This window comes from Oryctolagus cuniculus, chromosome 11 (assembly GCF_964237555.1).
Source record: "Oryctolagus cuniculus chromosome 11, mOryCun1.1, whole genome shotgun sequence".
In the NCBI taxonomy this organism is placed as follows: Eukaryota; Metazoa; Chordata; class Mammalia; order Lagomorpha; family Leporidae; genus Oryctolagus; species Oryctolagus cuniculus.
In genome coordinates, this window is record NC_091442.1 from 23554630 (window position 1) to 23580202 (window position 25573).

Genomic DNA, 25573 nt, shown 5'->3' on the forward strand with positions numbered 1-25573 from the left:
ACATGGGTATATTACAGAGTGGGACACTCCCAGTACCATACATTACTACAGATTGTGAAGAAATTCCAAGTCCTTATAAACTACATCTTTGAGCCCCAGGGGACATGTTTCACCCCCTCATGCTGTAAGGAAACATCACTGGACCCACACTTGGATGGTGGCCTTCTGGAGAGGGGGAGGGGCAATGGGGGGGTTTCCAGGTTCACACTACACAGCTTTGAATGGTTTTCCTGTGTAGCAAGAAACAAAGACAAAAAGAAAAATCTAAGGAAAAAGAAACTCATGCGGTCTCTTGGGAGGAAAACCCTGAGGGCCGCTGGGTAATGATGGCCTAGTGCCTCGGCGAGCACTGAGGTCCCGGAGCTCACGGGGAGGACTGAGGGCAGGCGCTGGGCGGTCACCGGGGTGCAGTCGGCTCCCAGGATCTCTGGGTCACTACACTGTTCCTGCAGCGGGCCTCAGGCACGCCGTCCCCACACTCCAGGGCCTCCCTGTCTGCGGAGGGCACGGGGAATAAGAGCTTCTCTATGTGCCTCACTTGCAGTGCATTCTGGGTACTGAGCAAGCACCAAGCACACTCTCTTCCCTTCCCAGTGCAATGTAGTAGGAAAACCCTTTCAAACACAGGCAGACGTGGGACCTCTTACAAGGACTGTCTACGGGCAGAAACCAGGGCAGCAACGACACGCCAAGCCACGGCCAGTGTGGCCACAGGTGCAGTATGCAGCAGGCCGCTCAGGCCACAGCCAGGGTCTAGTGCAGCGCCGGGGGAGGCAGAGGCTTGGTCTTCAGACCATGTGACTGCACAGGAAGAGAGGGGCCTTTTCACCCTAGTGCTTAAAGACACAACAGCACGGTGTGCATTTTGGTTATTTTTAGTTAAAGAAAAACAGCCTTTGCCAAGGGCGACAAGATGATCTGAAGGTCAGAAGGAAGCTGGGTGTGGGCTTCTCACAAGCTCTTGCTCCAAAACGGAAGTGAGAAAGAGGGAGGGCCCTCTTCCAGGAGCTCCAGGGGTGGCCGGCGGCGCAGCAGAGGGGTCCCTGGGGAGGGGTGGGCCGAGCAGCCCGCCCTTGGTCTCAGGTTGGTTTACGCGGGCTGCAAGGCAACTTCCATGCGCCAGCCAGTTGACACAACATTATCTCGTAGGGGCATTAAATTAGGGAATGACAAGGAGCCAAGAGAATGGCTTATTCAGTTGGGTTCTGAATTACAATCAGGAAATAGTCTTTATCTGTAAGAGAAAAGCAGAAACACAAATCACTCAATGTAAAATGGCAGAAACACACAACAGAGTGTGAACAACTCATTAAATCACTGCTCATAACACGGGCGGGGAGGGAAGCAATCAAAGTCGTCCAGGCCTGTGGCCCAGGCCTCCTCCACTGCCAGGAAAACACCCGCAGGCAGGCGCAGCGGCAGAAAGCACAGGCCCCTCCCCCAGCAGCAGGCGCTTGTCTGGGGGGGCGGGGCGGGGCGGGGCGGTCCTTCAGTAGAAACATCCTGCTCAGCTGCAGGACTGGTGGGCCCCACCCCCAGGGTCCCTGTTCAGTGGGTGCGGGGTGGAGTCCCAGATTCTGCATTTTTACCAAGCTCCCAGGAGCAGCCAATACTGGGTGAACCAGTGACTCAGACTTCCCCAGCTACTTAGTGTCAAAGGTGGAATTCAATGGCAGTTTGTCACAAGCAGGACCTTCTGCAAAACAAAGTTTCAAAAGTACAGTGTCAAAGTGTGTGGACAAAACTGCTTAGATTCCAGTTCCAGGGATCCAGTCTGGTGAGGAGGGACGTCTACCATGAATTCACAGCAAGTTCAAGTGCTCAGAGGCGAGCTGACCATGCCCAGACGCAGGCTGTCTCCACCCTGCCCACTTAATCACCCTGCAAACATCTATCGAGGCTACTATGGGCCTGGGCGGACCACTTACGCTGGCCCCCAGTGAATCCGAGTCACTCTAGGTGGGAACTGGTAGCTTTGGGATCCGCATGGAGGAAAGACCTACAGTTCCGGGAATGGAGAGCTCCTACCTGCACTTCTGGGGAAGAAAAGTCCTCATCAAGATCCCTGCGGGGGCCTAAAGGTCAACCAATGAGGATCAGACCCGCCTCAACCTTTAACCCCCACGCCCTGAATCTATAAAAGGAGCTCTCCCAATCTCTGACGCGCGACTTCCCCGGCCCCCACTCTGTTGCCCTGTTGGGACCAGGGAACCTCGCCCGGGAGCGGAACCCCAATAAAAGCCTGTGAATTAACTGATTCGTCTGCCTGGGAAGATCTGTTATGTGCCGGACACCTTGCAGGAACTACTGTTTTCCCATTTTATTGATGGAAACATTGAGCCTCAAAGAGTTAATGACTTGCCCAAGAACCAAGGAAATACACAGTGGGGTGGGGTGCAGTGGAGGAGCAGGCTATGACCCTTACTCTGAGCCCCTCTGGCCTGCTGCCCCCCTGCTGAGCAGAGAGAAATGACAGGAGGACCTCAGCAGGGAAGAAACACATTGAAGTGACTAACAGTTTCATGGCTAAGCAATCCGCGTAAATAACAAATCGCTTATTGATGAAAACAGAAATAACCAGCGAACCGCTGAAAAAAACAGGCATCATCAACAATACCAGTCTTCTCCAAATCAAACTCTCAATCCAGCAAAGCGCCGCCTGCCCTGTGGGAGGTGGTAGTTACAGCCTGTGTACGCGGAGTGCTCAGCTTTGCACCAGTGAATTCCTACGTGAAAAGCAAAAGTGCCTGAAGCCGTCTCTCCACGCGGGCTGCTCTAGCTGAGGATGGCTGGAACGTGGTTTGCAGCTCAAAGGCCAAACTGGGGCGCCTGCTGCTAGCTTTGGCTTGAGAATCAGCTCCTCGGGCTGATCAGTGAGCAGATGAGGTAGGGAGGGAGGGGCCAGGGACCTGCACCAGGCGCTTGCAGTGCAGGGTGCTGTCGGTATGGCCTTTGGCCAGGGTGGTGCTAAGCTACCAGCCCTACCTAATGCCTCCAAGGCTCTGCTCAGTGGCTCCTGACCACAGGAGTTCTGGTTCTAAAAACCGACTTTTTTTCTTGGCTGCATCAAAGTGGGTTTATCAAAGCACCAAATCATCAGACCTAAAAATCATGGCCCACAGACATCCCTGACCCCACCTCGGACCCACAGCCGTGGGGGTCGTTTAGGAAGTCATTCATTTCTTCAACAAATATCTGTTAAATGCTTACTATGTGCTTACAAGTGTCTGTCTTCAAGGAACTTTCTGTCTAATGGAGGAGACCAGGTTGCAAAGTGCAGGAAGCGGCTGGCCAGCCCAGCGGCAAGGAAGGCGGGCGCTCTGGGAGCAGGGCCCAGGGAGAGGAGTCTAAGGCGACGGTGATCTGAAGAAATGCCCACTGGGTTTAAGGCAAGCTCAGCACATCACACGCGCGCCAGCAGGACAGGCCGTGGGCACGTGAGAAAGAGTACGAGTGAGAGGCGTGCACTCCCCTGGGCCTCCGTGTGCTGTGCAGGGCACTGCTGGCCACCACATCCTCGCCTCCCTGAAAAGGCTGAGGGGCCTCCAGGCCTCTGTGCTCACGGAGGACCCCACTCGGGAGCTACCCACCCTGGGCTGGAGCACCACCACACGCATCGGGCTCTGGGGCCTCAAGGCCAAGGTGGAGAGACACCTTTGTTGATGAGCTGAGACTCTCAGACAACTCCGCCCTTCCGGGTGAGCCACTCTCAGAAGCTCCCGGCCAAGAGACGCTGTCTACGCAGGCTGACTTGCCCTGGCTGCACACTCGGAGCTGGGCGGGTCGGCGGGGAGCGCCGGTCTGCAGAGATGAGTGGAGAGGAGGTTCCTGACCCAACTTTTAGGGGAGTGGAGGTCTCTCCCACAGGCACACAGCACGGAGTCCCAGATTCCACTGCCGTCCAAACTGGATGCCGAGGCTTCTGCCTCAGTCCCATGGGTGCCCCGCGGCGACCAGGGCAGCAAGGCCTCAAGCCGACGCTTTACAGATGAGGATGAGGAGGTGCCCCACGACTCGTCTAGAACAAGCAAAGCCAGGAAAACAGACTCTGCCTCCAGTGCCCCCCCCCAAGCCCCGACAGCATCAGCCATCAGCTGATCTGTCTCTGCCACATTAAACAGTGCATGGCTTTTGGAATAAATGTTTCTGCAGCTATCCCTAGGTTCCTCTCCCCTCCTGGGAGGGTCCTGGGAGACCACTTGGGGCCTGTGTGTGGCTCTGTAGTTTCCTCCTTCCAGGTAACTAGAACAGGCACCTCCTGCCCCGCCCCATCAAATTATCTCAGAATCCTGCGCCATTCGCCATTCGTGTTGCTAAGCCTAGGGCACTCAGCGTCCTCAGCCGCCCCACAGCCCTCAGTCACCCAGGCCCGAAACACTGTCATCTCACCTCCCACTCTAAAAACCTCTGCTCATGGGCCAACGTGCACAGCTGAGTTTGTGTTTGAGCTCCCTTCTAATCTGGGCCAAAGTCGCACCTCCTCCTATGCCTTCCTCCACATATTAATACCCCAGAGAAGTGCATCACTACTGAACTACATCATCACATGCACCCTGAACTCACACACATGCAACTGTGTGGCTCAGCCGTCAGAGGAGGAGGAAACAGTGCAGGAGAATCTGTCCACGCCCAGCGCTCACGGGGCGGCAGTGCACGAGAGGTGGCCCTGCTGCGGCTCCTTGGGGGCTCCTCCCAGGCTGAGCATCTCACCCCCCCGAAGGCCTAACAGCAGGCCCTGCTGCACCACACAGTGAGTCCATGGAGAACAAGAAGGAAGCCTGCTCTGGCGCGTGTGGACGGGCTGGCCGCAGCAGGGAGACAGGACTGGACTTTACAGCAGGCCAATCGACGTTTCCCCAAGCATAATGACTGCACGGCACGCTTGCTTTACATTTCGGTTTAGAATCTCTGAATGCTCTTTCCCCCAAACATAACTTCCCCACCCCTCCTCCTCGCTCTGGGCCCTAAGACTCAGCTCTTCCCAGACGCCTTTGCTGCTGGCCCCAGGCAGACCCGATCACACCTCTGTCCTAAATGTTCCTTGAGTTTCCCCACAACAAGGTAGGGGAGCCTGTGGGGCGGGCTTGCATGTCCACCTCCCCATGACACAGCCCACAACTCCTGTGGCCTTGAGTCACCGTGAGCGAGAATGTGGGGGCGAGGCTGGCTACTCCAATCCCCCAGGACCCCCGGGCCCTCTGGAGACACCAATGTGCCAGGCCTTCCTGACAGACCACATGTGCTGAGGGCCTGCACCTAATGGGGAGCGGAGAGACCCCTTACCTGGTGCAACCATAATTTCATTTTTCTTGGAGCGAATTCGAAGGAAGGTCAGGTCATTCTGGGGGTCAATTTCACGCACCGTGCTCCGCGCCTTCAAGATGAAGTTGTGCATGAGGTTGGCGTACTGTGTGGTTGTGGGGTTGTCCATGGTGCTCTTGATGGGGATACCTGAGGGTGGAGCAGAAGGAGACTAAGCAGGGTGCTGGGACCCTCTGTGCCAAGTTCCTGACCCCACATGTGCAATCTCCAAGCAGTGGACTAGCAGTTAACCATTTACCCAGGCCTTGCAATGAAGCAGGCACGGCACTGGGCACCAGAAGCGTGTCAGCACCAGGCCCAGACTACTCTGTGGGTGGCATCACCAACCTCATTTGCCAACGAGATAAGCCTGAGGTGTGAAGTGACCTGCCTCCGGTCACACAGTAGATCAGCAAAGGGCCAGGATTCCAATGCAGGCCTGAGGACTCTCTTCACAGGCCCACTCAGCCTGACTGGTTTCCAGCCATAAAGAAATGCTCCTTCATAACCCTTAGAACCTGAGCCAGGGTAACAGCTTTTTTTTTTTTGGACAGGCAGAGTGGACAGTGAGAGAGAGAGACAGAAAGAAAGGTCTTCTTTTTCCGTTGGTTCACCCTCCAATGGCTGCTGCGGCTGGCGCGCTGTGACTGGCTCACCACGCTGATCCGATGGCAGGAGCCAGGTGCTTCTCCTGGTCTCCCATGGGGTGCAGGGCCCAAGCACTTGGGCCATCCTCCACTGCACTCCCGGGCCACAGCAGAGAGCTGGCCTGGAAGAGGGGCAACCAGGACAGAATCTGGTGCCTCGACTGGGACTAGAACCCAGTGTGCTGGCGCCGCAGGCGGAGGATTAGCCTAGTGAGCCGCGGCGCTGGCCAAGGATAACAGCTTTTACACACTTGTGAGTACTGCAAAGGAGGGAAAAAAAGGCCAGCTTCTGCCCGGGCCATAACCATCGCTGTTCCCACCCAGGGCAGTCTTGGGACCAGCTACAAACAGTCTACACAGACGCTCACAGACCCACTGCCACCCCTTCACAGAGCCTCCCAGTGGCCAGGCCACAGAGCTCACCCCACTTGTCTGGGGTTGTGCACTTGGGCTGGACTTTTTACTACTGTAATTAGCTGGGCAACGAAGCTTATTGTGCATCAAGCCTTTGGAGGATTGTTTCCTCGACATCAAGGAAATAACTTTTTTTAAAGTTTTTATGTACCTAGCTTCCATTTGCTGGTTCACTCCTCAAATGCCTGCAAAATGAGGGCTGGTCCAGGTTGAAGTCAGCAGCTGGAAACTCCACCCAGGTCTCCCATGTAGGTGGCAGGGACCCCAGTACTTAAGCCATCACGTTTCCCAGGGGTGCATTAGCAGGAACACAGAACCAGGAGAGGAGCCAGGACTCAACCCGGGCTCTCCAATAGGGGATGCAGCACCCCGGAGTCTCAGCTGCTGTCTTGAATGGCCACCCCAAGATAAACCATGAAATGGGCCTGCTCACCACACGGTGCCCGCTGTCATGCAGGTGAGGGACGTGGATCAACCAGAGCCACCTCAGGCCATGAGAGCATCAGGTGCCTGCGACTGGTCACGACCAGCTGGCAGAAGTTTCCATTCATCAGACTCCAAGAGCAAAGCAGCTACGATTCACGTCGGAAGAATGTGGCACCGGCGGCTTCCAGGACCTGACTAATCTGGCCCACAACTGACCAGCCTACGGATCAGCCAGACACAGTCGACCTCAGGGTTGCTTGCCGGGCAGCAAGAAACAGCAGTCAACAGGAGAGGACATGGTGGAAGAGGACGTGAGGGGCTGGCACTGTGGTGTGGCAAGTAAAGCCGCTGCCCACAATGCCGGCAACACATGAGCGCCGCACGTCCCCGCTGCTCCACTTCCCATCCGGCTCCCTGCTAATGGCCCAAGTGTTTGGGCCCCTGCCACCCACGTCAGCAGCTCTGGCCATGGTGACCAAGTTGGGAGTGAACCAGAGGGTAGATCTTTCTTTATCCTTCTCTCTCTGTAACTCTGATTTTCAAAGAAAACCAATCTTAGAAAAAAGAAGAAAAAAAGCAAGAAAGTTGAGTGAGAGGCTGTGTGGGTCAGGTGCAGTTTCGAGAATGGGTTGTTGTGGTCACCAGAGGACCAGGTCACCATGCTGCTGGGTCCTGAATGGCAACAATGTGCACACCAGGCGCCCACGGGGCCCCACTCTAGAGCTGCCCCCTTGGAGGACGGCAGTGTGAGCCGTGTGTCTATCACAATCTCGCCACGATGGTGCCAATGACGGAGGCAATCCCGAGAGCTGATGACCTGGGCCCGTGCCCAGGCTCTGCCCCCTCACAGCTGTGGAGCCTTGGCAAGTGATTTAATTTCTCCAGCCTCCACTGCCTCACCTGTAAAATAACACCTGTTCTTCCAAGTGCTGCTATGAGGATGAATACGCACTTAATCAATGTTGTTTTTTTTTAATTAACATCATCACATGATAAATCCCATTCCTGATAACCTGAGGGGATGTGACTTTTCCTTAAATCTGTAAAGGCCTTGCTACCAAGTAGCCCATCTGCTGAGGGCCAGGACCAGAGCCCAGATGGGGTCTTGGGCTGGCTGCCTGGCCAGAAACCCTCCCCTGAGTTCAGTGCTGGCCCCCGTACTAAAAGACCTACCCGTCTCAAGGCTTGGCACAGTCCAGCAGATCAGACCCTCCCTCCTCCTGCACACCACAGACTACCTCCCTGCAGACCCCTCAGCCTGGAATTCTTCTTTCTCCCACTCACTCATGACTGCCCCAGTCCTTCAGGTCTCCATTTTTTTTTTTTTTTTAAAGACTTATTTGTTCATGTGAAAGGCCAGAGTTAGAGAGAGAGGGAGAGACACAGAGACCTTCCATCTCCCCAGATGGCCACAATGGATCTGTGTTCTCCCCATGGGTGGCAGAGACCTTAGCGCTCGGGCCATCTTCCGCTGCTTTCCCCGGCGCAGAACCTCTGATATGGGATGCCGGCATTGGCAGGTGGTGGCTTAGTCGCCTAAATTATGATGCTGGCCTAGGTCTCCACCTCCTGATTATACTCCACCTCCCCTCCGTGGTGGTCAGTGCCCCCACTCTAATGGTCCAAGCACCACCTAATTTTCTCTTTTGTTTTTTAATTTTAAAGTTCTTATTTAATGATTGGAAGGCAGAGTGACAGAGAGAGGGGGAGATGCAGAGACGAGATCTTTAATGTGATGGTTCACTTCCTAAGTGCCTGCAACAGCCAGGGCTGGGTCAGATTAAAGCCCGGGGCCAGAAACTCCATCTGTGTCTCCCACGTGGCTGGCAGGCAGTATTTGAAGCACCACCTGCTGCCTTTAGGTGCATTAGCAGGATGCTGGCTTGGAAGCAGGGGCAGGATTTGATGCCAGGCCCTGATATGAGACGTGGGTGTCTCAAGCAGTAGCTTGACCCACTCCACCACACCTCCCGCCCCCACCATTTTCTCTTGGAGCAGTTACCTGAATTTGACACCACCTGTCATGGAATGATCATTCTGTACACTCCCCATCAGAAGGGAAGCGCTCTGAGTGTAGGACCAAGTCTGATGTGCTCACCACTGTCCTTGGAGAGACTCCCCTAAGCATTATTGCGGTTGTCTCAAGGGTCTACTTTCAGAGGTTCTGACAAATACTGACATGCATTTGGTCACGTCTGTTCAAATGAGCATTGTGTAATGCAGATAAGAAACGACCGTTTGTTGGTTTCTTCTAAAACAAAGAAAACGGAGGTGTAGGGGCAGGGACCAAAGCTGGGAAGAATTTCAAGCAAGAGATTAATTTCAGACTCACAGGATGCCAAAGCTGGAGGAGACCTCAAACATAATTATTAGGCCACCTCATTCAAACTTCTGCCTCTGTGAATGGAGACTGTGTAGCCTGCAGACGTAGTTGGTTACTGGGGAGGCGCGGTTTCTAACCCTCGGCCTGGACCTGACAGGCTGTGCACCAAGCCCTCCTGCTCTGCCCAGCTCTTGCAAACAGTAAGAAAAAGGAATCTGAAAAAGTGAACAGATGTTTTTATCAACTCTAAGCTAGCACTATTCTAGGTACCGGGAATATAGAATGAACACTAGACACAAATCTCTCACAGGCTTACATATCTGAGTCTTATTTTGCGCTGTGTGGGTAGCAGCAGGATGGCAGAGGGTCTGGATAGGTATAGAAAGAAAGGATCCTGTATCTTCCAGATGGTCCCAGCCCTTCCTCCAAGGAAAGCTCCCAGAATTCTCTCCCCTCAGGGCCAAATGAATTACCTGACCTGATAACATGGCACAATAAAGCCCTCACAGATGCCCTAGGGGAAGCCCCTCTGCTCTGCCCAGCTCCAGCAAACCTGGGGAGGAATTTGCTAATTTACTCTCCACAAAACTCTTTATCCCAGGGGTTGGTGCTGTGGCACAGGGTGTAAAGCTGCTGCCTGCAGTGCCTGCTCCCATATGGGCACTGGTTCGAGTCCTGGCTGCTCCACTTCCAATCCAGCTCTCTACTATGGCCTGGAAAAGCAGTGGAAGATGGCTGAAGTCCTTAGGCCCCTGCACCCATGTGGGAGACTCTGAAGAAGCTCCTGGCTTCAGATGGGCGCAGCTCTGGCCGTTGTGGCCATCTGGGGAGTGAACCAGCGGATGGAAGACCTCTCTCTCTCTCTGCCTCTCTATAACTCTGCCTTTCAAATAAACAAATCTTTAAAAAACAAACAAACAAAAAAACCCCACCTTTATCCTAAAGGAGAAGGGGGAGGAGGTAAACAGACTTCCTTAAAAACCAGTAGTCTAAACAAAGCCTTCGCACTCAGCTCTCTGCGAGCCGCCCGCCTGGCCTGCCCAGGTGTGTTCTCCCCATTCAACCACGCAACCTTGCTTTCCCCCAAGTCTGAGTGACTGGGCGCCCTCTCTCAGGTTCTGTCTGGAGCGGTGCCCGTTCACTCTTACAGATGTCCTACCCTGATAAACCTTGCTACTTTGCTTTCCACTGATCTCTGTCTCACACCTGAGTTCTTTACCGCGTGAAGAACCCATGGCTTTTCTCCAGAGACACCTGAACTTCTTTCTGGGTCTGTTTCCTCATTTATAAAATGGAGACATTAACAGTTCCATCCTCAGGGGGCTGCCTTAAGGATTAATTGAATTAGTCTATGTAAACTTACAGTTATACCTGGAAAAGAGTATTATTATTTTCAATCATGCTACTATTCTAGGTATTATCTGATTATTAAATCAATGACTACGGCATCTAATGTGATCACAGAAGTTTCTTTCTCCCTTTGGGATTATCTCCTTGGAACACATTTCTTAAAATGGAACTGTTAGGCTGTTAGGTAGGAAGTCAGTTATGAGCTTATGTGTGTATGACATAAAGGCCTAAAGAGAAGACATCTATGTCCAGCATATGTACCTGCTGACAATGTTTCGGGGCAGCCCGGTATTCGCATCCTGCCCTGCCCCCTTCTACCTGATAACCTGCCAGGTGGAGATCCCCGCCCCTTATGCCTGACAAATCTTCCACAATCTCCCAGATGCAGCCCAGTATCTGCATTTCAAACACCCTGCTCTGGATCCCCATTCTCCAGAGGGTCTTGCTCACCCTTCCTCTAAACTCAGGTAGAAAACTCAGATAGAAGCTTTTCTATTTACATCCAAAAAGCCCTTTGTTCCAAGAGGAGCAGAGGTGGGGAAGCAAGACCCATCTCCTTAGCGCCCCCCCACCCCCCAAACTTGACGGCATGCTCAGCCCCTCTGCCTTTCTGCTGAGCCGTCAGCCTGGTCTGGCCAAGTGTAATCTCTCTACTCAACCATGTAACCTCGCCCCCCCCCCCCCCCGCAAGTCCGAGCGACTAGGCACTCTCTCAGGCTCTGTCTGGAGAGGTGCCCATCTTTCCTTACGGATGTCCCTTCCCTAATAAACCTTGCTATTTTACCTCCCGCTACTCTCTGTCTCACGCCTGAATTCTTTCTTGTGCGAACACAAGAACCCTGCAATTTCTAGGTGCTGACACAACCACTCACTGTGTGGTCTGTTCACTCAACATTTTCTGACCTGAATCCATTGGTTGTGCCGGATGGACACTGGGAACCAAGGTGAGTCAGACATGGTCCAGGCTTTCCCGACCTCTCCGACCAAGCTGCTGGTGTCAGCAGCAATGCGCCAGTGCACCTGTCCCCACCTAATCACACACAGGCTTGGCGGCTTTGTGTACTCTAGTAGGGTAGTTTTTTTAAAAAAGATTTATCTATTTATTTGAAAGGCACGGAGGGGTGGGGGGAAGGAAGGCAGAGGGGATAGTTTTTAAATTTGCCAAACTCTCTCCCCAAATTGAAACAGCACTAGAGCACAGTAGGTAGCAGTGCTGGCATCCCATGTGGGCGATGGTTCAAGTCCCAGCTGCTCCATTTCTAATCCAGCTCTCTGCTATGGGCTGGGAAAGCAATGGAAGATGGCCCTGCACCAATGTGAGACCCGGAAGAAGCTCCAGGGGCCATTAGGGGAGTGAATCAGAGATGGAAGACACCTCTCTCTCTCTCTCTGCCTCCATGTAACTCTGCCTTTCAAATAAATAAATAAATCTTTAAAGAAAAACAACCACTAATGCAGAAATGCAAACTAAGAGATCAGAGTGAGACTCACTGCACTGAATAAAGTGAAGACCAGGGCTCTGGGCCTCCACCTCTCTCCTAGGGACAGCAGAGCACCCCAGGTAAAGGGAAAACGGCCTGGAGGCTGAAATCTCTCAGAGGCAGGCTTCAGATGGACACACATCTGCTGTGAGCCTCAGGCCTCGGGCTCTCACTGCAGCCTCTTCTGATCAGAAATTGCCTGCAAAACAGAATCCTCCAAATGCGTCTACCCTAGGAATCTCCTTTGGTGCTTTCCAAGGCCTCACCTTAGTCCTAGGTAAGTCAGACTTTCTAATCGAGAGTCTGTGTGTTTGCCAAGAGCCACAGCTGATTCTAGTGAATGAATAAATCTGGTAACCACTGTGGCCCAGAGGGACGAAGCATGTGGACTCCAAGGCCCCAGCGGGATCTGACCAGGTAAATGGGCTCATGTAAATCAGTGCCTTAGAACTAAGAACTAATGCTGACAATACTGTGCTACATGCTTTCTGTCACTCCTTTTCAGTTTATCTTTTGTCACCCTATAAGGTCAATGTGATTATTTGCCACATTTATAGGCTTAAGTGACTAGCCCAAAGACACAAGGCACGATTCAAATTCACAACTGCTGGGTTCCAAGTTGATGCTATTCAGCTGCCTGGTGTGGCAGTCTGAGGCCACAGCACAGCAACCCCTCTGCTGATCACATCCTCCCTCTGTAATGGCAAGTGAGTCAATTAAACTGCAAGACTCAGTTTTCTCCACTGCAACGGGACTGCTTTAGGGGATAAATGACAGCATGTTCCTAAAGTACCAGCCTGGGGCACACACCAGTGTGTATAAGTGTTAGTTCCTTTCTTCACCATGTCTAGAACAGTTTGGAAAAATTAGTATCTGTACCCTTTTAGTTGTTCAAATAACTTTCCAAAAGAGGGGGTGAAGCTATGGACACAAAGAAGCCAACCAGAGGATTATCTGGCAAAGAAGGAGCACGGGACAGGGCAGGCACTCAACACAGTGGTTAAGATGCACGCATGCTATTTCAGAACACAGAACCACCTGTGCTCAAGATGGGCTCTGCTTCTGACCCAGCTAGCGGCTAATGTGCACCCCGAAGGCAGCAGGTGATGGCCCAAGTACCTGGATTCCTGCCACCCGTGTGGGAAGTGTAGATGGGGTTCCAGGCTCCTGGCTTTAGCTTGGCTCAGCCCTGGCTATTGCAGCCCTTTGAGGAGTGACCCAGAGGTTGGAAGATCTCCATGTCTTTCTGCCTTTCAAATAAACTTAAAAAAGAAAACTCATGAGACTCGTGTTGTGGTATAACATGCAAAGCTGCCACCTGAGATGCAGGCACCCCATGTGGACACCGGTTCAAGTCCCAGCTGCTCCACTTTGATCCAGCTCTCTGCTAATGTGCCTGGGAAAGCAGCAGCAAATGGCCCAAGTGCTTGGGCCTCTGCACCCACATGCAAGACCCAGAAGAAGCTTCTGGCTCCTGGCTTTGGCCTGGCCCCAGCCCTGGCTGTTGCAGCCATTTGAGAGGTGACCAGTGGATGGAAGATCTTTCTGTCTCTCCAACTTTCAAATAAATAAAAATAAGTAAAATAAATCTAAAAAAAAAAAAAAAAGACAGGTGTAAACATATGCAAAAAAATAACAACTATGGCTCTGTCCATCAGCAACATGCCCATCGGTCACAAGGGCTGAAAACACATGGAATACAGAAAAGTGTGATTTGTGAGGGATATGGGACTAACTGAATATTTCCTTTTTTAAAAAAATTTAGAATTCCTGGGGCCAGTGCTGTGGCGCAGCGGGTTAAAGCCCTGGCATGCAATGCCAGCATCCTATATGGGCATGGGTTCGAGTCCTGGCTGCTCAACTTCCGATCCAGATCCTTGCTAACGTGCCTAGGAACGCAGCAGAGGATGGCCCAAGTGCTTGGGCCCCTGCACCCACGTGGGAAACCCGAAAGAAGCTCCTGGCTCCTGGCTTCAGATTGGCTCAGCTCTGGCCATTGCGGCCATCTGGGGAGTGAACCAGTGGATGGAGGATCTCTCTCTCTCTGTGACTCTGTCTTTCAAATAAATAAAATAAATCTTTAAAAAACATATTTAGAATTCCAGTAATAACTATAGAAAAATGCTTAACGTTAGATCAGGTACACGAAGTGTATGCTGTGCCAGCTGTTTTCTGGGGCCTACACGGGTGTAGGTCAAGACCGGAGGGAGGGCATACCTTCTGTGTTCACCACAATGATCCCCTGCACCCCCTTCTGGCTCTGAAGTCGCTTCAGTGTCTCCTCCACCTCCGCCTGCCAGAAAAACAAGACCACGGTTAGAGAGGCCAGGTAGGCTGCGCTACCTTCCTCACACCCCACACAGATGAATCAGACGTTTACCTTCCATCAGCGAACAAGGGACACCCGGCACTGGGCACCTCCTCAAAGTTCCCCAGGCCTGGACCCCAGAAGAGCAAGTGTTCACACCTCCAGCATGGAGCTGGGCAGCTCCCGGCCTGCAGCCCCTTACTGTTCCCCCCGCAGCTATCTGGCAGAATAGAAGTATCATTCCTGGAACTATATACATCTCTGTGACTCATGTATTTGGTAGAGCTGGGAGACAGGATTTGAAAAAACCCAAACAGTGGTGTCTAACAGGAAGAAGACACTTTGTTATTTGTGGTCCAAATGAGAACACTTCAAAGGAAGCAAAATGACCCCATGAGGACAGACTTGGTGACTTAATAAGCTGGCATGTGCAACAGCGTGACCCATGGCACACAGCCACAGGGAAGGGGCTCGTTAACCCTGATTACGAGAAGTCAGAGGAGGACATTCTGGCAGATGGGATTTACACACAGAGGGGATCAGATGGTCTCACCCTGCCGTACAGCGCCTCCGACATGATCACCCCCGCTTACTCTCTCCCCCTAGGCTGCATCTGCGCATGCACCACCCCTCCCCATCTCCACGTCTCTCCACCCTACAAGGCCTCTTCTCTGGAGAAATCCAACATGTTCTTCCAGACCATCTAAGACAGCGTCTCCTCTGTGAAGCCTTTATGGATCCTCAACTCATCAGTCTCTGCCTGCCTTTGACCCCCAAACCCCTGGCCATGCCTTGCGGGCACAAGCACTCAGCATGACTCCTTACAGCCTCTACAATGGCCTGTGGAGCAGGAGCTCAGTAATCAGCTGTGTAACCAAACGAAGCCTAACTTCCCATGGGCGGAAACCGGCTTTGTAGTGTGCTTGTTCTCATCAGGCCCCGTCTACACTCGGCCAGAAGGTCCTCAAAGGCCGAGGGTTGTTGTAAACAGAGAGAACTGCTCCCTACTCCAGAGGGGTGGCTCCTACACATGGGGTGGAGACGACACAATGAATCACTGGTTTTCTGGAAGGCACAGGGCTGACAATGCAGTCACCACCACCCACTACTCAGTGAAGTAAGGCTCTCAAACGCTGGAACGGGCCGGCGCCGCGGCTCACTAGGCTAATCCTCCACCTAGCGGCGCCGGCACACGGGGTTCTAGTCCCGGTCAGGGCGCCAGATTCTGTCCCGGTTGCCCCTCTTCCAGGTCAGCTCTCTGCTGTGGCCCGGGAGTGCAGTGGAGGATGGCCCAGGTGCTTGGGCCCTGCACCCCATGGGAGACCAGGAGAAGCACCTGGCTCCTGGCTTCGGATCAGCGCGGTGCGCCGGCTGCAGCGGCCATTGGAGGGTGAACCAACGGAAAAAAGGAAGACCTTTCTCTCTGTCTTTCTCTCTCACTATCCACTCTGTCAAAAAAAAAAAAGCTGGAACGAAGGGCATTGGCCTGAGTTGCTGCAGCCCGGAGCCTGGATAAAAGGTGGCCCCGAGACTACAGGGTAGTGAGGTCCCCATGTATGAGGGCCTCGGTCATTCAGCAGACTTTCACTGACTTCCTACTATGTGCTAGGTGCTATTCTGCAGGGCAGGGGAAAGTACGACCTGGTCTCACCTGGTAACCCCCCAGAAATTCATCCTAAGCAAGGAAACAATAAAAAAGAAGGAAAAACAAAAACACAGCAAGATACTTGCTGCAGTGACATTTGCAATAGTGAAATGCATAAAGAATTTAAAATGTCCAACAATTAGGGGGCCGGCGCTGTGGCGTAGCAGGTGAAGCTGCCGCCTGCAGTGCCGGCATCCCATATGGGCACTGTTCGAGTCTCAGCTGCTCCACTTCTGATCCAGCTTTTTGCTATGGCCTGGGAAAGCAGTATAAGATGGCCCAAGGTCTTGGGCCCCTGCACCCGTGTGGGAGACCCGGAAGAAGCTCCTGGCTCTTGGCTCTGGATTGGCACAGCTGGATTGGCCATTGCAGCCAACTGGGGAGTGAACCAGCAGATGGAAGACCCCCCTCTCTCTCTCTCTTTCTCTCTCTCTGCCTCTCCTCTCTCTATGTAACTCTGACTTTCAAATAAATAAATAAAAATCTTTAAAAAAAGTTCAACAATTAGGGAAAATGCAAAGAAAGTTGTAGACTATCAGAGGAATACAATACATACATTAACAGAAGTGATACTATATCACCATAAAACGTAACAATGTTACTGTCATGTAACAGTGAGGGAAAACAGCAAAATGTAAACATAACCTGTGTGGTGACAATAACAGCATGAAAACGGGGGACTAGAGATTATTATAAAAAGAAGGCAGGGGAGGAACCACATTCAGAACAGAAAAACTTAGGATTCTTCCCCCCTCCCCAAAAAACAGCCCACTTTATTCTGTTGTGTTTTGTCGGTTATAATACTTTTATTTATTCATTTATTTGAAAGGCAGAGTAAAAGAGACAGACGGACAGACACACATGCACAGATAGATCTTCTATCCACTGCTTCATTCTTCAAATAGCCAGCACTGGGTCAGGCTGAAGCCAAGAACCTAGACCTCAATCCATCTCCCGCACAGGTGGCAGGGCCCCAAGTACTCGGGCCATCACCTGTGTTTCCACACTGTGCATTAGCAGAAGCTGGATCAGAAGCAGAAAAATGCACTCACAGCCAGGCACCTGAAGAAGGGCTGCAGGCACCTTAACCACAGTGGTTTATTCTTACATTCTATCTTTACGTTGAAGTAAGAACAGAGAACAACTTGGGTGACAACTCAGGACAGCTCAGTCAACCCGTGCTCATCCCAGGACAGGAGAAAACAAGCTAAAACCAAAGCTGTCAGAATCCAGGTCCAAAATACGCCCTGGAGGCTTGCACTGGGGCAGCAATGATAAAGATGAATCTCCTAGGACTACTATTCTTTCAGTAACTGGAGGGACACCATCTGTGTGTCAGACATTGTCTTAGGCTTGAGAATGCTGTAGTGAACAAAATACAACAAAAAGAACAAAAAAGAAGTAAAACATACGCCAGCTGCAGTAGGGAAGAGGGGTCTAGAACGCAAGGGCTGATGGGAATCTCTTGTGCATGGCTCTGGCTGCTGTGCAGAGAATGGACTGCAGGGGGCACACACAGCCTGCAGGGTATCCTATACCCCAACCGTAGCTCGTGCTCACTCACGAAACTCCCACCCCTTCAGACTAGGCCTCTCCCTGGGCCGCGTGGCATTCAGCCATGGAGTGTAACTGTCATTTCCCATCTCCTCCCTGGGAGCAGGGACTTGGGCTTTACAGCTCCAGGACCCGGCAGAGGACGGGCTCAGGAAACACCTAAGGGGCAAACGAGAAGCATTTCTGCAGCTACATTTCACAAAGTCAATGTTTTAAGTGTGTGTGTGGGGGTCACGGCTTCACAGTACCACTATGAAATGAGCTATATGATCCTAAGTTTAATGAGAATCAGTCACAAGATCTGGTTATTTAAAAAGTAAACTCAGTGGCTGGGGCTGTAGCCTAGCAGTTTAAGCCACCACATGGGATGCCAGCATCCCTTTTCAGAGTGTTGGTTTGTGGGGCCAGCGCCGTGGCACAGTAGGCTAATCCTCCGCCTGCGGCACCAGCATCCCATATGGGCACCGGTTCTAGTCCCAGCTGCTCCTCTTCCAATCCAGCTCTCTGCTATGGCCTGGGAAAGTAGTAGAAGATGGCCAAGTCCTTGGGCCTCTGCACCCACATGGGAGACCCTGACGGAGTTCCTGGCTCCTGGCTTCAGTCTGACCCAGACTTGGCTGCTGCGGCCATCTGCAGAGTAGCCAGTGGATGGAAGTTTTCTTTCACTGTCTCTCTCCCTCTCTTTGTTGCTCTGCCTTTCAAAATAAATAAATGAATCCTTATTAAAAAAATAAAAAGTAAAGACACTTGTCAGGAAAAGGAGGATACACAGCACACACTTATCTATTCAGTACCATTACTGTTCGTATACTTGCAGATACATGCTGTCACCTGAATCTCTCATGTGCCTTTCATGCTTAGCATCCTTTCCACATTGCACAAGAGGAAGCTGAGGTTCACAAAGGAGCAGGGTTTTACCCCAAAACACACAGCAGGTCAAGAGAAGGGCTAAGGGGCGGGCATGGCGAGTTAGGTTACCGCTGCAGTGCTGGCATCCTATATGGGTGCTGTTTGTGTCCCAGCTGCTCTACTTCTGATCCAGTTCCCTTGGGAAAAGTGGCAGAAGATGGCTCAAGTGCCTAGGCCCCTGCTATCCACAGGGGAGACTTGGAGGAGGCTCCTGGCCTCTTGGCTTTGACGTGACCTAGCCTTGGCCGTTTTGGCCTTCTGGGGAGTGAACCAGCAGATGGAGGATCTCTCTCTCTCTCTCTCTCTCCTTGTCTCTCCCTCTCTTTGTGGCTTTTTCAATAAATAAATAAATCTTAAAAAAAAAAAAAGGTCAAAATGAACGAGGCCCCTGCCCTCAGGGAACTCTCATTCTGGTCGAAGATCCTTAAGATTCTTGCATGGTCCAGGAAGGGAGCTGGGGAGCAGGAGATGCAACTTTGGTTAGTATGGTCAGGAACACCTGAGGATATAGTCTTTAAGCCAAGAACTAAATGATCAAAAAGAAACACATGGGGCCAGTGCTGTGGCACAGCAGGTTAAAGCTGCCGCCTGCAGTGCCGCCATCCCATATAGGCGCCGGTCCTAGTCCTGGCTGCTCCACTTCCAATCCAGCTCTCTGCTATGGCCTGGGGAAGCAGCAGAAGATGGCCCAAGTTCTTGGGCCCCTGCACCTGTGAGGGAGACCTGGAAGAGGCTCCTGGCTCCCGGCTTCGGATCAGCACAGCTCCGGCTGTTGTGGCCAATTGGGGAGTGAACCAGCGGATAAAAAGACTCCTCTCTCTGCCTCTTTCTCTCTGTGTAATTCTGACTTTTAGATAAATAAATCTTAAAAAAAAAAAAAAAGAAAAAAAAAAGAAAAAGGAATGCACTCCATGCAAGGGAGTGAGGGACACATAGCCTTGGATTCTCCAGTTCTCAAGTGCATGCTGCCAACGGATGGAAAAAGCAGCGGCAAGAAAGCTCTGGGGTTATTTATTGGCTCAGCACAGGAAGGATAATCACTCCATGCAGGACCTCTGTCCTCAGTGAGTTGTACTCAGAGTTAACTGCAAAACTAGTTCTCAAACAGTTGTGTGTGTATGCGCAAATTGTTGAAATCTTTAATTAGTACAGAGTTGGTCTTCTGTGTACAAAGTTAACTGAAAATGAATCTTAATGGAGAATGGGACTGGCAAAGGGAGAAGGAGGAGGAGGAGGGGTGGGAGGGCTGCTATGGTGGGAAGAATAACTTTATTCCTAAAGCTGTACTAATAAAATTTGTATTCCTTAAAAAAAAAAATTCACAAAGGAATTGCCCAACTGATTAGACTTCCAAGCATAAAACTTAACAAAACAATAATGAATCAGGGCCTGCACTGCAGCTCACTAGGCTAATCCTCAGCCTGTAGTGCCGGCACACCAGGTTCTAGTCCCGGTTGGGGCGGCGGATTCTGTCCTGGTTGCTCCTCTTCCAGGTCAGCTCTCTGCTGTTGCCCCGGGAGTGCAGTGGAGGATGGCCCAAGTGCTTGGGCCCTGCACCCACATGCGAGACCAGGAGAAGCACCTGGCTCCTGGCTTCAGATCGGTGCAGCACGCTGGCTGTAGTGGCCATTTAGGGGGTGAACTGGCAGAAGGAAGACCTTTCTCTTTCTCTCTCTCTCTCTCTTTCTCTAACACTGCCGGACAGGGGCCGGTGCCGTGGGTTGATCTTCTGCCTGCAGTGCCAACATCCCATATGGGCACTGGTTCTAGTCCCGGCTGCTCCTCTTCCAGTTCAGCTCTCTGCTGTGGCCCGGGAAAGCAGTAAAAGATGGCCCAAGGGCTTGGGCCCCTGCTCCCACATGGGAGATCAGGAAAAAGCTCCTGGTTCCTGGCTTCGGATCGGAGCCGCTCCAGCCATTGCAGCCATTAGTGGAGTGAACCAACAGAAGGGAGACCTTTCTGTCTCTCTCTCTCATTGTCTGTAATTCTACCTGTCAAATAAATAAATAAAATCTTAAAAAAAAAAAAAAAGATAACAGACAACGGGGCTGGTGTGGTGTAGCAGGTAAAGCTGCTGCCTGTTACCACTGGCATCCCACATGGGCACTGGTTCAAGTCTAGGCTGCTCCACTTTTTTTTTTTTTTTTTAAGATTTTTAAAATTTTACTTGAAAGATCTCTGTCCCCCCTCCAACTCAAACAAATAAATCTTAAAAAAAAAAAAAGATAACGGATAAGAGTAATTTCAAAAACATCACATAAAATGGTTAAGAAAAAACAGTGAATTTCTAATAGGCAGTGAAAAAAAGGTTACTAGCAAAAAATATACCTATGAGAAAGCAATGGGGAAATGACCATCATTCTTTATAACATAAGAGACAAAGAGACAGAGCTCCCATTTGCTGGTTCACTCCTGGGCCGGGCTGAAGCTGGGAACTCAGTCCAGGACTGCCTTGTGGTGACAGAGACCCAGACCATTGCTGCCTCTCAGCGCCCACAGAACTGGAGTCAGGGCTAGAATCCAGCCACACTGGTAGTAGATACAGGTGTCTTAACCAATGCACCAAATGCCTGCCCCATGAATGATTTTTATTTCATTGTTCTAAAGGGCAATTTCCACCAAAGTGTAAAATGTGCATGCCAGAAGTATTGCGTCTAGGAATCTCATATAAACACAGGTGTGAGTGCAAACAAGACAAAAACAGTTACTGCAGCATAATCTGGAGTGAAACTATAAACCATCTAAATGGGAAATATATACAGACCTAAAAAAGAAATGACAGATTTGTTTATGCAGACTTTGAAAGTCTGATAATTATAAGTGAACAGAACTGAAGAATGAGATACATACACATATATTTTTAAACTTAATATGTGGGGCTGGCGCTGTGCCGTAGCAGGTAAAGCCACTGCCCGCAGTGCCAGCATCCCATATGGGCACTGGTTCAAGTCCCGGCTGCCCCAATTCCGATCCAGCTCTCTGCTATGGCCTGGGAAAGCAGTAGAGGATGGCCCAAGTCCTTGAGCCCCTGCACCCATGTGGGAGACAGGAAGAAGCTCCTGGCTCCGGATCAGCGCAGCTCTGGCTGTTATGGCCATCTGGGGAGTGACCATCGGATGGAAGACCCCTCTCTCTCTGCCTCTGCCTCTCTGTAACTCTGCCTTTCAAATAAATAAATAAATCTTTAAAAATAAACAATATGCGTAAGTATGTATGCTCCAGTTTCATGCAATAAAGTTTATATACAAATGCACTTATGCATCAAACAAATCTGCAAGGAACACACCTATCGACAGTAGTTAGCATGGGGGCTACCTGCATTTCCTGTAGCACACACTGAGATTCTGTTAAAATGTGTATCTACATATTTACTGCTTTTAGGAATATAAACACTCACAAGCATGGTACAGGTTCTAATAAGCTGACATTTATGTAACAAAAAAGAAAGGACATGCAGGCTGGCACTGTGGCTCACTTGGCTAATCCTCCGCCTGCGGCGCTGGCACCCTGTGTTATAGTCCCGGTTGCTCCTCTTCCAGTCCAGCTCTCTGCTGCGGTCCAGGAGGGCAGCGGAGGATGGCCCAAGAGCTTGGGTCCCTCCACCCGCATGGGAGACTGGGAGGAAGCACCTGGCTCCTGGCTTCGGATCGGTGCAGCGCCGGCTGTGGCGGCCATTAGGGGAGTGAACCAATGGAAGGAAGACCTTTCTCTCTGTCTCTCTCTCTCACTAACTCTGCCTGTCAAAAAATAAAAAAATAAAAAGGAAAGGACATATACATGTTGTATAGATACACAGGAAAGCAGTAGTAGTTATTTTATAAGAAGACGGGCTGAGGCCGGCGCCGCGGCTCACTAGGCTAATCCTCCGCCTAGCGGTGCCGGCACACCGGGTTCTAGTCCCGGTCGGGGCGCCGGATTCTGTCCCGGTTGCCCCTCTTCCAGGCCAGCCCTCTGCTGTGGCTAGGGAGTGCAGTGGAGGATGGCCCAGGTGCTTGGGCCCTGCACCCCATGGGAGACCAGGAAAAGCACCTGGCTCCTGGCTCCTGCCATCGGATCAGCCCGGTGCGCCGGCCGCGGCGGCCATTGGAGGGTGAACCAACGGCAAAGGAAGACCTTTCTCTCTCTCTCTCTCTCTCACTGTCCACTCTGCCTGTCAAAAAAAAAAAAAAAAAAAGACGGGCTGAAGATTCAGTGTTGAGAGGGCGATTTTTCATTTAGGTCCTTCTATATTGCTGGGGTTTTTCTGTGCATACAAGTATTCGCTGTTAAAAATTTTTATTGCAGTTGAAAAAAGTGCGGTGGGGGATGGGCGTCTGGCCTAAAGGTCAAGCATGGCCATCCATATCTCAGTGCCTTGAGCTGTTGTCCCCGCATCTGTATCCCGGCTCCACCCAGATGCAGTTTCCAGCTAACGTGCACGCTGGGAGGCGGCAGTGCTGCCCCAGGGACTCGGTTCTTGCCATGCAGTGGGAGATCTGGATTGAGTTCCTGGCTCTGGCTCTGGTGGGTTCAGACCAGGCCGTTGTGGGCAACTGGGGAAGAGAACCAGCAGGTGGATGGCACTTCGCCTTTCAAATCAACTAACAAAATCCCCTGCAAATGACATGAAAGAGGAAGGGCCATGACTTGAAGCATGTGGAGACATTCTCGGTGGTGTCGTAATAGAAACGCAGAACCCCGAGTGTACATTCAGTAGCAGCTAAACTACACAAAGCAGAACTGGAAGTGACAAAAGACCAGCCGGTGCTCACGGGCGGCTGCCTCTAGGGGATGGCATTCTTTTTCCTTACACACACGCTTTAAAACATGATTTTTGAGATGGTGATGCACAGCCGTGAGGACCCTGCCAGGCTGCAGAGCGCCCACGGGAGAAGGCAGAGGCTCAGGGAACCCCACGGGAGGGCCCCGCCCCATCCTGACTCAGGCACCCCGTCTCGGCGGCTCCAGAGAGCCACCCCGACACAGAGGCAGCCGGCTTCGGCGGTTCAAATCCACCCCCATCTCCTCGGACAACGACTTGCGCCTCACCGGGCCGACGGCCCTGCCCACACCAGAACGCTGTGGGGGGAGGAGGGACAACACACGGGAAGCGCTCAGCAGGGCCGGCCACTCGACCTGGACGCCAGGCTGCGGGGAATGCGGGCCGGCTCCCTCCCTTCCGCCTCGCCCTCGCGCCACTTCCGGTCACAGGGCCGCGGGATCCCGCAGCGCCGCCTCGGCAGGGGGAGAGGCCCGAGGCTCCGGGGTTCCGCCTGCAGTCAGCTCCCGCCGGCCGCGCCCAGTCCCTCGGATTCCCTGCCTGGTGCTCCGAGAAGACCCCTGAGGATGGGAGGCCAGGCGTGGGGTGGTGGGCGGCCGCCAGCCGCAAGGACAGGGTGGACACTCACCATGTCAGACAGATCCAGGGGCTCAGCTTCGCGAACACACAGCCTAGTCTCTTGTCTTTCTGCGCCTGCGCAGCACGTCAAAACAGACAGGTTCGAGGGCCTATCAGGAGCCAGCACGGGGCGGGCGGGGAGCGCCGAGCTATTTTTTTTTTTTTTTTATTTAAGACTTTTTATTTATTTGAAAGGCAGAATTTCACAGAGGGACATACAGGGAGATTGTCCAATCGCTGGTTCACTCCCCAAATAGCCTCAACGGGCTGGGCCGATCAGAAGCCAGGGGTTCCGGGTCTCCCTCGTGGTACAGGGGCCCAAGCACCGCGGCGGGTTCCACTGCTTTCTCAGGCCATTAGCAGCATCAGGAACACAAACAGGTGCTGATGGGAGCCGTTCTGAGCTCCCCCCCCCACCTCCCCGGCCTGTGGAAAATTTGCTCTCCCGCCCTCCCAAAGCGAAGTCTAATGGACGTTCAAGCAATGGACAGTTCCTGACGACGGCTGTGGCGAAAGGATGCTGGTTCTCGGTGTCGGAAGCGGCTTTCAACTCCAGCAGAGGCCTGAGCAGTTTGGGAAACCCGGGGTGGAAGATGACAGATTATGAAAGCAGGCAGACCTTGCTGAGCCGTCCAGAATGAGGCCCAAAGCAGTGCGAAGCCCAAATGTGCTGACACCTTGCAAATGGCCCGACATCGCTGGAGTCTCCAGGCCAACCCCCGTGGGAATGTTCCATGAATTAGGTCAGGGCTGGCATGGGCGTCCACAGACCTAGGAATCCCAGCCCCGTCTCACTACACATGTGTTACTTGGAGACACCACTTGAATCTCCTTTTATCACTTTCTCATCTTTAAAAAAGGGGACACTTCTTCCTAGAGCCTTATGTTGTGCCATTTTCCCGCTTTTTAAACCGTCTTCTCCAACAGGCTACAAAAACTTCTGTGTCTTCCTGCAGGAAATAACGCGGTTAAAACCTTTTGCCACATTACTATGCAGAACGTTTTACAAAATATTTATTTGGAAGAGTTGGAGAGGAAGAGACAAAGATTTTCCATCTGTTGGTTCAGTCCCCAGATGGGCACAATGGCCCACACTGGGCCAGGCTTTGGGTCTCCCACGTGGGTAGCAGGGGCCCAAGGACTTGGGCCATCTTTCACTGCTTTCCCAGGCCATAGCAGAGAGCTGGATTGGAAGCGGAGCAGCCAGGACATGAACAGGCACCCACCCATACGGGATGCTGGCGCTGCACGCCAGCGCCACCCCCAGAACACTTTTCAAATGTTATCTCCAGTAGCCTTAGCATAATGAGTATTGGCTTCCTTACTTTACAAATGCTGTTATTTCAAGACCCTGGAGCTTGCTGAAGGCAAGGCTGATGATTTAACTTCAAATTTTTCAATCCACGGGAGCCTGCGCCTAGTGGGAAAGGATCTGGTGCTCCTTGCAGGGGTGTCTGGAAGTTAACAGATCGGAGACTGACTTTCCAGCCAAGAAACCTAGCAGATGCCACCTGAGCATCAAGATAATATTACCGATAATGGGGCCAGCGCCGCGGCTCACTAGGCTAACCCTCCGCCTGCGCGTGCCGGCACGCCGGGTTCTAGTCCCGGTTGGGGTGCCGGATTCTGTCCCGGTTGCCCCTCTTCCAGGCCAGCTCTCTGCTGTGGCCAGGGAGTGCAGTGGAGGATGGCCCAAGCGCTTGGGCCCTGCACCCCATAGGAGACCAGGAGAAGCACTTGGCTCCTGGCATCGGATCAGCGCGGTGCGCCAGCCGTAGCGGCCATTTAAGGCGTGAACCAACGGAAGGCAGACTTTTCTAACTCTGCCTGTCAAAAAA

The 25573-nt window shown here is 52.2% G+C and overlaps 1 protein-coding gene across 1 annotated transcript; it reads right to left on the reverse strand.

The window, feature by feature from the left end:
- Positions 1–859: 859 nt before the first annotated feature.
- On the reverse strand, positions 860–25573 carry DYNLRB1 (dynein light chain roadblock-type 1). The gene is made up of 4 exons (XM_002710795.5): positions 23746–25573; positions 14160–14235; positions 5284–5451; positions 860–1234 (listed from the first exon to the last, which is right to left on the reverse strand). Exons 1-4 carry the CDS (start codon positions 23746–23748, stop codon positions 1191–1193), a joined length of 291 nt encoding a protein of 96 aa, XP_002710841.1. The 5' UTR covers positions 23749–25573; the 3' UTR covers positions 860–1190.

Bases quoted from the DNA above. Each gene is read 5' to 3' on its own strand.
- DYNLRB1 (XM_002710795.5), bottom strand. The intron at 5,452-14,159 runs GTATGCCCTCCC...CTCCACCCTCAG, and splicing joins CATTGTGGTGAACACAGAAG to GTATCCCCATCAAGAGCACC. The intron at 1,235-5,283 runs GTAAGGGGTCTC...TTTCTCTTACAG, and splicing joins TGAAATTATGGTTGCACCAG to ATAAAGACTATTTCCTGATT.